Here is a 12088-nt window from a genome sequence, read left to right as displayed (position 1 = left end):
TTTTTGAACCTTGTATCTATTATATTTTTAGGAGAGAACTGTTTGGAAAGTTACCATATAGTTGGAATTTACTTTTCTATGGTTTTTCAGAGTCTTGTGTTTCTCCTTGAAAAGCTTTTTGCAGTTAACATATCTATTTCGTAAATAAAATATAGCATTAAACTACACAACCAGGTCATTTAAAAATATTTGCTGTTTTAGAGACAGTTCTTCTGAAATAATAACCTTGAATGGTGTATGGGTAAGATGAAAAACAAAACTTGCTTTGTTAAGCTCAAAATACTTTGTCTTTACAGTTTTTCCTAATGTGTGTTGCTGGATTTTTATTTTACACAGATAAGGAATCACTTTTCAATCCCTTTAAATGTTTTTGAAGAAGGAAGATGTTTAGGGACTGCTTCACCAGCAAATGAATTCAACATACCCTTTTCCTCTTACAGGTACTTTATTGTATTTTTCTCTTATTGTAGAATATGTCTATACATTTTTGATTATTGTATCTATACAATTATGCTGAAAAAGTTGTTTACACTTGCTACCTAATACTGAAATAATACTGTGGTGTCATTGTTAGGTAGGATCTTTTCAGGGCATGTAGTATAAGTTAAACAGAGCGCTATTTCATTGTTGAATTGGAAGGGTTTTGAAATCAATTTTTATGAATAAGTTAAATTAGCTAAGTTACTTTAAAAATCTGAGCTCATGTACTTTTGGAACTCAGATTGCAATTCACATGGTACACTTCTTAGTGGGTGATGTTTGGTGATTAATGCAGCTTTTTTGTTTTTTCTGAAAAGGCTTCTTTTGATTTTTTTATTTTTTCTGAAGTAAGAGATTTAAAGCTGTACATTTAGACTCTATCAAAGATGTAAAAAAACCTCATCAACCTTAGAAAAACTTGGCATATAGCATAGCTATGTTATTATCACAAGCTAATAACAAAACTGCAATGAGTTTGAATGTAAATTTTAGCTGAACTGTAATGAAGTTTTAGGTAGGTAGGTTTGCTTTGATGGTTTTTTTCATGGTTGCAGAGACTTTTCCCTTCTGTTTTCTCCCAAACATTCTCCTCATTTTTAATAGTGAAAGCTATATATGTCTTTCATTACTTATGTTGTACTGTAGATTCATTAATTCATTGATATATCTAACCATCTGTGTAAAATTTAGTGATGTTCTGATTCCTTGCACAGATGAGTTCCACTAGGCAGTCAGGAAATGTGTTAAAACAAAAAAATCTTTGTTCAGAGCACTTGTATTAAATTAAAGCCATTGCCTTATAAAAGCCATGGGTGTAAATAATCCATGAACTAACGTGGTGCTTTATGTGACTGAAAAGAAGGGCACTTTCTGCGCGTTGGTTTTAGGAGTAAGTTGTTGATCCAGACCTTTAGCTTGGAACAGGAACAGAACAGCATGTGTAAGGAAATTCAGTAGTTTCTTCATAGGAATCTCCAATAACCCTTTCTTTGTAAGGGAAGCATGTGGAGGTATGGAACAAAAAAACTCAGCTGTTAAAATAGTATGAAATTCTGGGATCCAGTCCATCATTTGGTTCCTCCTTTAATCAAGATAGAGGCAGGGAATGAACTACTGCTAAAAATCTTCCTAAATACAAATAATATTAGAATGTCCCTGTTGCATAGTACTTTTTTATAATTGAAATATTCAGTCACATGTTAAGTGTTTAAAACTGTTTTCATTTACAGATCCATACTGAGTTTGCAACCACTAGCCAATGAAAATGGAGTGGGTGGAGAATTTGATATGTGTGAAGGAATTACTTTTGATGAAATTATGAAAAATGTTGACAGTTTATTACAAAGGAAATGCCAATCTGTGAAGTCAACTAACCACTCACTTATCATCAATATTGTTCCTGTAAAAGATGCATTGACCACTTCATTAGGTGCAGAAGACGAATGGGATTTTCCATATGTTGTTCATTTATGGCCTTCTGTTCTTCTCCGCAATCTTCTTCCTTACCAAATAACTTACTCTGTAGAGGTAATTGTATAATGCTTGAATTTTAGTGATGTTTCCCACTTAAAATGTAAAAGCTGGTTGAAATGGAGATTAGAACAAAGGGGATCTGATGGAGTATTTTTAAAGCAAGATCTTATAAAGGCAAGTCTTATATAGTCTAATAAAGTCTGTATTTCCAGAATTGAAATATCACAGAATGTGAAATGTGGTGTTATTAAGCCATACTTTAGATATATATGCAAAAGAAAACTTAACACTGTAAAAGTTGAGCCCTGTGAGAGTCGCTCAAGTGCAACTTCAGCCTAATTAAATAGTGCAGCTTTTTCTGTGAAAAACGTCTCAGGTGGAGCACCCTATGGTAGCATTTTATGTGCAGTCAGTGTTTCAGCAGTAGCATGCTTTTAACAAATCCTCTCAGGCCTGCCTTTTTGCCAGGTTTTGGCTTGAATTGCAGCCTATTGCCGGACTTCAAATTGTTTCCAGATGAAATTAAACAATGGTTTTTAAACAATTAAACAATTAGCACTTAGACTGTTAATAGGCATTTTTCCAGTGCCAGATGAGAGACAGGCTTGAGTAAAATACCTGAAACATGCAGTGTAGACAGATTCCTCAGCACTGTAGGTTTCATTGTATGGATCTGGATTGTGTCCCACTCCTTATTGATGATGCTTAGGATAATGGAAATACAGTTGGGAGACAGATTTTTTTCAGATGTTCTTAATATTTAGTATTTGAACTCAAGTAGTAGAATCTAATAGTAAAACTTCATCACAAATAAATAATTACTAGGACTGGAGACTGTAGTTTATACCAAATGTGTGGAAGTAACAAGCTCTGTATGTCTTTTACAAATTTAAATTTACTGAAGAAAATACTGTGTTGAGGAAATTTGTCATGTAAGAATATTTGTGTGTTTGAATTTGATGACAGGGCTTTTTGATGTTGAATATTGATGACCATGCGTTAAGGTTTCTTTGCAAAATAGTGTTTTAAGGTAGATGTTCAGGAAAGTAGCATAGTTAAATAGTACAAAAGGTATTTTAAAATTGTGCCTAAATAGCTTGCATCCTAATTTTTAGAGCTAACTAAAAACTAAAAGTTGATATAAATTTTGTGTATGATTCATGTAAATGTATCCTGTTTGGTGTCTGATTGTCTTTTTAAGGGCAATGGGAACAAATATGACACTCTACAAGAAGGATGTTCTGCCCAGATTCATAATGCAGTCTTGGACCAAACAAAACTAGATTTGCAGTTGCTTAACTATCTTGATCAAGACTGGAGAAGCGAGTACCATATAAAAAGCAATCTACCTGATATCAGCTTCACAACATTTCAGTGTGTCACAGAGCTGGATAAGACTGAACTGGATATTGCTGTTCACGTGACCTACACAACTGGGCAGATGGTAATAGAAATTCACAGTCCCTACTGGATGGTGAATAAAACTGGTCGAATGTTACAATACAAAGCAGATGGTATTCACCGCAAGCATCCTCCAGATTACAAAAAGCCCCTCCTTTTTTCTTTCCAGCCTAAAAACTTCCTTCAAAATAACAAGGTATTGTATTTTGCAAACCTGACAGCACTGTACTCCCTTATGTTGTTGTATGAAAGCATTTTTACACTTTAAAATGTGTTTACATTATCCTGTGCTCTGTAAAGGGCATGAAACCTATAATATCTCTGTCTAAAAACAGTGTTCTAAATAAGCATGTAGTCAAATATGCTTGAGATAGGAAATTTACATTATCAGAGGTGTTGTTAAGGAAGAGATCCTCACTTCGAAAGAAGTAGTTCACAGAGAAGCTGTTTTCCAAATAAAACAAATTCCTTTTACATTTAAACTGCATCAATAAAAATTCTTATTCCAAGTAAGTCAGAGAAATTGTGTAGGAAATATAAAGCTGCGATACTGGAGCAATGAATGCTACTTGAAAAATTAATACTTGCAGTGGTGGTTGGTAGATTGGTTCTGGGTACATAGAATGCTAAGGTTAAGTTCACCATTTGAGTTTCCCTAGTTTTTTAATTATGAATGTTACTGATGAATGAATGATATGAAAGAGATTACAAGAGTGCATTGATTTTCCTTTGAAATTTTAATTATTTTGGTTTTTAAAGAATCCTTATCTGATTGCTTCCTCTGAATTGTGTTATACTTACAATGCTTCTTTTACATGGGTTATAACTAAGAATGGTTGAAAATACATCTATGAGATGATACTGGCAGTTGTTATGTCTTGATTTTTTTAATAGAAACACCAGTATTTCCATTTATCTTTATGTATACTTTATATATGTAATTTTAAATGTTGTCAGTGACTTGTAAATTGAAAATTAATTCCAGGTGCTTCTTCACAGGCGCAGCTTCGGGTAACTGACAGTGAACTGTCTGATCCATTTTCACTGGACACTGTTGGAAGTCATGGTTCTGTGAAATGCAAGAGTCATAAAAAGGAATATCAAGTGAGTTAAATTTATCTTTCAAATTAATTATTTTCAGGAGATGCAAAGGGGGTTTAAAAAGTGTATTTAAAATAATGTCCTTCTGTTTACAGGTTGGTATCACCATAAACAATAGCAGTTTCAATATTACCAGAATTGTAACCTTCACTCCATTTTTTATGATTTCAAATAGAAGTAATTACACTTTGGAAGTAGCTGAAGAGGGCAAGGAAAAGTGGATTCCCATTGTTTTGCAACAGGTAAACTTAAAACTTAAATTATTCCAAGTTGTGTCACTAAGGGAAAAAAACTGGTTTGAGCATTCTCTGATGGAAAATGTGAACCATATGTAGTGTTCCATGACAATGCTTGACTATACCATGCCTTTTCAATAAATGATCTGTATCTTTTACCATTTCTCAGTATTCAATTAGGACATACTGTAAAGCTGGTTTACATTGTAATTGGAATTTTTTATTCAGTCACCTTGTATCATAAATAGTATGAGAAAAAGACCTCTACTATATTATATTATTACTGTATTATCTCTCTGCAGTGGCACTGGAGCTTCTGTTCAGTTTAGCAGTGGTATGTGGTAGAATATTTTGGTTGACCTGGTATACATGAAGCCACTTAGGTATGAGGAGAAATTCCCTCATGTGATTCAGTTCAGATGATCCAAATGGTTCTTCTGGATCGAGTCTCACTTCTGCTACTAAGTGCTCAATGCATACTTCCTAGAAAGAGATCCCTGACCCTCAGGCCAAGTGGTGTGAAAATGGATTTAGGGCTTTTGTCTGTGCTGCAGAGACTGCAGACTGGGTGTGCATCTTGGCGGTTTGCACTGCAGTATCACACAATTTGTTTTATGTGTTTTTGGGTCTTGGGGCCATCATGCCTTCCTGCAGGACATGTAGGAAAAGCAGTGCTTGTTTGGGGTACTGTTGGAGGTTTCTTAAAGCTGTAAGTGATCTGTAGTGCCTTCTGGGAAGAGTGAATCCTTCCCCTTCCCCAGAGCCTTATCCAAAACAGTTTAGCCTAAAAAATAGTGTGGTTGAAGGCCCAGTTGATTTCCTTTAAAATCCTAGAAATACAAGATTGTTAGGCTTGGAAAAGATTTCTTAAGATAATGTATCAAGTCCACCCAAAAACCTGGCACTAACATAAAAAAATCACCACAAAAATAAATCCCCAAGTGCCACATCCACAATTTTCTTAACACTTCCAGTAATGGAGATTCCACCACTTCCTTGGGCAGTCTATTCTAATGCCATACTTTCTCTTTAGTGAAGAAATTTTTCCTCATAACCACTTTATATGTCCTCTGGTGCCATCTGAGGCTGTTTCCTTTGGTCCTGATGCTTGGGGACCAGCTCCCCCTTTGCCACAACCTCCTTTCAGGCTAGTTGTACAGTGTGATAAGGTGGCCTCTGAGCCTCCTTTTGTCCAGACAGAACAATCCCAGCTCCCTCAGCCACTCCTCCTAGGACTGGTGCTCTAGACCTTTCAACAGCTCCATTGCCATTCTTTGGACACACTCCATCACCTCAATATCAGCATTGTAAATACTCCAAGTGGTTACTAAAAATGCTTGCAAACCAAATTGCAGAAGTTAAAAAAATTATGTTCAATGAGATTCCTAACCAGATCTTTCTATTACTTTTTTGGTACCTTCAATACATGCTCCTTAGCTGTGCATAATATCTTTAATGATACAGTCAATAAAGATATGCCATTTAAATAGCATTATTTCAGTTAATGAAATTGATATGTTGTTCCATTGTGATTTTTGTTAAGTGTGCATAAAGGTTTAGATCTTTAGATGTTGAAGTCGCTTCAGCTTCCCATTATGCTTATCATTTTCAAAATAAGTTTCTTTGCTTTTACTCAACAATAGACTGATTGTCATAAGCCTGCCTGTTTGTTCTATTTCTTAATATTCTTATGTTCCTCTCAACCAACGTTTTTTGCTTGGCCTTACATAGTTTTTGAGTTCTTTACATGTATGATTCCTCCTCTAGTTTATTGATAAAGTTCTGAAATGACTACATCACTATAATAGTGTATGTGTAGTAGTATGGGCAACTTCGTATCTAATTTCTTACTCTTAGGAAATATGGTCAGATGGTATTACTTCTTGTTTTGTGGTTTATATTTGATATATCTTTGCTATTAGAATGAGCTAAACTATTCACAAAAAGTTATAAAATTTGTGCAAAAACTACTCAAAGGTAGTAGTTTTGGTAGTTGAAATAACCTTCTGCATGTATCATCCCTAGGTTTCCATGTTGGCTGTTTTATTTGTATGCCTACAGGATTTTCCAGCTTGTCCCACAAATGTCAGAGTTTCTTAGGTTTCATAATTAGAGTTTCATAATTGTATTGATTAAATCTTAGTCTTCTTTCAGTAATAAAGTATCCAGGGAGGACTAAGATCCTGAGTGATCTTAGGATCACTTCTAAAAACTTGTAAAAAGTTGGATATGGCAGTTTACCAAATAGAGGTGTACAAGTGAACAGAAGAATCTGTATCCCCTTCTAAACCTGTTTTCACATTGTGTCGATATTTTTCCCTTTGATAGGCGGTCTCTAAAAATCCATGTTGTGACAACCTTGGTCTGCCAGGGTTGTTCTTTTGTAATTCAGTCGCCTAATACAATATCCAATTTTCATCTCTTCTGAATGTAGGTAGTATCAAGCCTCTGTTGGTCTGTCTTTGATCTGTCTCTGTTCTTAATCCAGAACAATTTCCAGGAGCAAGTTTACATCCGATGCTGTTGCCAAGATGGGTAGCTCTACTGTTCTGATAGTCTAGATTTTTAAAATTAATGCCTATAAATTTTGGAGTATTTCTCACAATACTCTCTTACATTAGGAAGGAGATCTTCAAAAAATGAAGCAGCTTACTGAAATGTTAATGCATATTTTGGCTTGCTCCTTTCTCCCACTATTCTATTTTTTTTTGTCATTTTAAGTTAAGCGGAGACTTTCCTGCTGATTTTTTTTTAAATTCACTCTTCTTTCTTAGTGACAGATAGCTTGTCTTTTCAGGAAAGAAAGCAATTCTTATGTAGAACTTACCTTCTCTGAGACATCTTCCATGTCCCATCTTTCCCTGTGGAAAGTACTAAATATATCAGAAACCTTAATCACTATTTCTAGAAAAATGCATTGTTCTTCAAAGATTGCAATAGAGTTTATTGGACAGTGATTAGTGTGCAGTGGTTTGCTAAGGACAGTTCTTTGAATTATGCGTAGTGCAAGGCAGTTGATCAACAATTATCCTTATAGAAAGAAGACATTGCTGAAGACTGTTCATAAGACCAGTGCTAAATATAAAGATCCCACTGTGGAAGCAAAAATGTTGTATAAATATAACATCTGGTGAAGCACTTAAAAAGTGTGTGGTAAAAGGCTTGAAAATTACATCATTATGTGACACAATCTCTGGCTAAAGTCTACTACAAAAAATTTTCAGTTCCTTATAGTTGATTCTGTAATGTCTTGTTTAGCCAGTCTTTTTTACTTCTTTGGTTTGGATTTTAAACTTCCATTTACTATTGACTGATTCTTCTTGAATTTCTTCTGGGCTCTGTTAATTCCGTGTTGAGACTTACATGCTGAGTTTTATTATAATTTACAGCACAATTTAAATTTCCTTTGTCTGTGGGATACATGTTGATGTAAATTACACCTTCAATCTTACCGTTTAACTATATTTTTTTCCTTTGTCTTCCTGCTTCCTGTGGTGTGAGAAACAATGGGAAAGGGAACTTAGTGGCATGGTAAGTTGGTGAACTAGCCTTTCACCACTGAAGAATTAATTCTAGGATTCAGATGCAGTTAAATACGGACATCTCATTTCTTAAACTATGTTAGAGAAAAATGGTTCTAAAATTTTGGATGCTGCATGTCAACAGTTTGAAATATGGGAAAGATGGTCTGTCAAAAAAGACTTTGCCTGTTGATAGCTGAGATTTACTATTAGTCATAGCTTGTTCTTGTGGTAGGATTCAGTTAAGAGAGTTTTCATTAGTTACCATTAAAACTTTTGTCTTCTCTGTCTCCTGGTTGTCTCCATTTATCAAGCAAACAATTGAAGAGAGATCGCCTTTGATATTTTTAAATCCACAATGGTTATGATTTCAGCTGTGACTATGAATAGCAGAAAGTGCTCTATGATTTAGCTGCCTAATGCTTCATACTGTGTGTTTTATACCCATATACATATATGTGTATATATGTACTTTTAGATAGATATGAAACGCTTTTAGAAGGACTGCTAGTAGCTGATGTCCTGTGTACTCAAGTTACCCTGGGGTGGCATTTATGCTAATGCCCCATTTTGTTGTCATTCATTATCACTGTAAAATTGATTTTAAAATTTATACTTTTTTTGGAAAAGGTCTGCTAATGGAAGAACAGTTTAATTTTTTTTATTTTACCAAGCTTGGCATTTTCAATGTTGTAGTTATTTTATACTCTAGATTTTATGTACTTTTTCCATTTTAAATATACTTCTTTTTGTGAATATGGAGTCTTACCGTTTCCACTTTAGTTCCTTACTCCTCACTTTCTTCAGTATAGTCAGAATTATTTCTTGACTTCCTTTTAATTTACTGTATTCAGGTAAGTGATAACTTTCAGGGTTTTTAGATAGGGTTTCTGATTCTAATTGATACACTTTTCGATAGACTTTATTAGATGAATTTTGGGCCAATGTGAATGGCATTTAAAGCCTGATTTTGTATTTTGACTTTGAAATTTCCAATTTTTCTAGTGCATTCCTTTTTGGCCTGAAAATGATGCCAACAAACTGCTTGTTAGAGTTGAAAATTCTGATCTCCCTCCAAAGAAGATAAATTTTGATCAGCAAGAAAACTGTCTTTTACTGCATTTGGACAATAAGGTAACATACTGCCTTCCATATTTACATGTTAAGTAAAACAGCATAAATCACTTTTTAATTTTCGTTCTCAAAACTTTGTTTTCCCATGCTATCAACTATTGCAAAACCTTAGCTGAAGAAAATATTATGTTTATGTAAATGCATTCGCATGCTCTCTCTTTTGTGTGTGTACAAACAAATGTAAGTAGGTATTCTGTTTTAAGTGCTTCTCTGGGGAGCAGTTCTACAGAAGCTAAAATAGAGATTGTGTAGCAAATATTCTTTAGAGAAGTATTAATAATAGTTCTAAAGTAACACTGAATAACTTTGACTTCACTAAATTTACTTGTATGTTGCAGATAGTCTCATCTAGCAGTAGTTTTTAAGTAGGTGAGTGGTTTTTGTAGTATAATGTTCTTGAGGCCATGAATGTTTATGCTTGTAATAAGGAACGTTACTCTACTACCAGTCTAAATTTTCACAGTACAGAACTCTTCTGCATAGTTTTAATTACAAATTGTAATACCTGCTACCTAGTATTTAGATCAAGGAGATATTTTGAAGGTATGGTAAAACAGCTTGTTTTACTACATGATAATTTTATCTTATGATGAGAAGAAAAGTTCTTCAAAATATTTAAATTACATTTGCTCTGCATTTACATTGGCTTTGGAAATCCATTCTACTGTTATTTACTTTAAAATTTTTACAACTGATAGCTTGGAGGAATTGCAGTGGATGTTAATCTGACTGAACATTCTACAGTGATTACCTTTTCTAATTACCACGATGGTGCAGCTCCATTTCTGTTGATAAACCATACCAAAGAGGAAATTATTGAGTATGGACAAAGGTATGTATGAAGAGGTTTAGTGTGGATGTTTGCATGGAGACATATGAACTATAGTTTTGTATATTGTAAGCATGCATTCTCTAAAGAAGCCTGTCTTGAGGAAATGGCTGTCAAATTTTGTCAGAGCACCCAAAAATCTCTTGCTTGGTAAATTGAAGGCAGTGAATTGTTAGCAATGTTAAATACTGCTAGGTAGTTTTACAAGTGAGCTGTTTTGTGGTGTCTTTTTATATGAATTTTGTGGCCTTGTGACATTTACATTCCTGGTGGGGAGCAAAGAATGTGCTTTTCTGGAACTGTGCAGGTCCTGACTGTGCAGAATAAGTAGTGAAGAAAATTTAGCTGAAAGAATGGGTTCAAATTATGTGAGATAGGGGATGAGAGGTAGTTACATAAATTTTGCCAAGGCAGGACAAAACTAAGATAATTTTAATGAATATTGGTCTTCTGCAGTGAGTGAATATTTACTTCTGCACCTGTACACAGTTACACTCTTCTCTACCAGTAATGTTTTTGTAACGCTTTGCCACTGTATGCAGACACTGAGCAATGCTGAGAAGTGTATACCTGCATCATTCTTGAATTATTTATTTTTAAAAGCCAAACAGCCTATTATTTTCTCCCTTCAGTCAGTCAGAGCAGTGTTGTTTAAAGATTTTTACTTGGAAGGTGGAAGAGTTAGTCAAATCCTGTTTGCTTCCTGTTTGCCTAAAGAATGATTGTTTGGCTTGTTTTTTCTTTGTAAAGATTAGTAATTTTTATCTTTTTAGATAAATTGTGGGAATCCCTATTGTCAATTTAGTTAGAACAGAGTACAGTGTTTCATATGTGGAAGGGCCTACATTTAGTCCCACCTGCCTGACCACTTTAGGTCTGATAAAAAGTTAAAGCATGTTATTAAGGGTGTTGTGCAAGTCAAGGGCTTGTGGCATCTCGTGCCTCTCATGAAAGCCTGTTCCAGTGTTTTGAGAGAAAATCTTTTTAATGTTTAGTCTAACCCTGGCACAGCATGGATGCAAGGGAATGGTTCAAATAACTGGATCCTAGCAAGCAGAGATGAGCATCTCTCCACTTCCTCTCCTGGGGTAGCCTCCTTTCACAGAGCTGTAGAAGACAATTCTTCAAGTTTTTAAGTATATGTGAGGGGGAATGGACTTAAAATGTTGATCGCAAAGGGGGAAGAAAATGAGTATATAAAATCTACTGTATATACTTTATTTTTAAAGTATATATATGTATATTAAAGTACAAATCCTCATTCATATTGCTGTTGTGAGAATGTTTTTGTGCGTGTTTTTTCATGCATAATGTTATTTTTGTCCTGTTCACATTACTTGAAAATATTATTAGTGTTCTTGTTGAAATGCTAGACTGCAAAGGTCACTGACACAAAATATTCATTGACATTTGAATTTAAAATTACTTTGTTCTAGCTCCCTCAGTGAATTGGAAGACTGCCTTCAGCCAAATAAGGCAGTGTTGTATACTTGGGCAGACCCAACAGGATCTAAGAAATTAAAATGGAGGTGTGGAAATAGAACCGAGGAAATTGCTGCAAAAGAGGTATATTCTTTTTATCAAAATCTTCTTTTAATTGTGTAATTTTATTTTTATATGTCCATTATCAGTGTATGCATGAAACTCGTGTTTAATGAGCATAATCAGCAGTCTCATACATGAGTTCCAAACACAGAACAGTAACAACACTTTGTTTGCCGGAGCTTGCTCAAGTAAGCATTCTTCTGTTGAAAAGTGTCACTGGGTGTGTGTGTGGTGAGAGGTTGTCATAAAACTTTGTAATTACTTCGTTTCCTTTACCTTAAAAAAAAGTCTTCCTCTGTTGTGTTGCTAAGACTGTGGCTTTTTTTTTTTGTGATGTAGAATGATAATAGCATTGTAAAAACTTTTCC

At 34.5% G+C, this 12088-nt stretch overlaps 1 protein-coding gene across 11 annotated transcripts in view; it reads left to right on the top strand.

The window, feature by feature from the left end:
* Nucleotides 1-12088, top strand: part of VPS13A (vacuolar protein sorting 13 homolog A) — a 108241-nt gene that overhangs the window by 67493 nt on the left and 28660 nt on the right. For 6 of the 11 annotated variants that reach the window (XM_077171810.1, XM_077171809.1, XM_077171813.1 and 3 more), the window contains 9 exons: nucleotides 337-440; nucleotides 1710-2007; nucleotides 3155-3550; nucleotides 4354-4458; nucleotides 4551-4697; nucleotides 8184-8222; nucleotides 9218-9346; nucleotides 10045-10178; nucleotides 11612-11741. In XM_077171810.1, the coding sequence (XP_077027925.1) occupies nucleotides 337-440; nucleotides 1710-2007; nucleotides 3155-3550; nucleotides 4354-4458; nucleotides 4551-4697; nucleotides 8184-8222; nucleotides 9218-9346; nucleotides 10045-10178; nucleotides 11612-11741 (1482 nt within the window). The remainder of the gene's footprint in view (nucleotides 1-336; nucleotides 441-1709; nucleotides 2008-3154; nucleotides 3551-4353; nucleotides 4459-4550; nucleotides 4698-8183; nucleotides 8223-9217; nucleotides 9347-10044; nucleotides 10179-11611; nucleotides 11742-12088) is intronic. The other 5 variants (XM_054651745.2, XM_054651744.2, XM_054651755.2 and 2 more) reach the window with 2 other exon arrangements.

Source organism: Agelaius phoeniceus, chromosome Z, assembly GCF_051311805.1.
Source record: "Agelaius phoeniceus isolate bAgePho1 chromosome Z, bAgePho1.hap1, whole genome shotgun sequence".
Lineage (NCBI taxonomy): Eukaryota > Metazoa > Chordata > Aves > Passeriformes > Icteridae > Agelaius > Agelaius phoeniceus.
The sequence above is the reverse complement of the archived record's forward strand: the minus strand, read 5'-3'. Positions and strand labels throughout refer to the sequence as shown.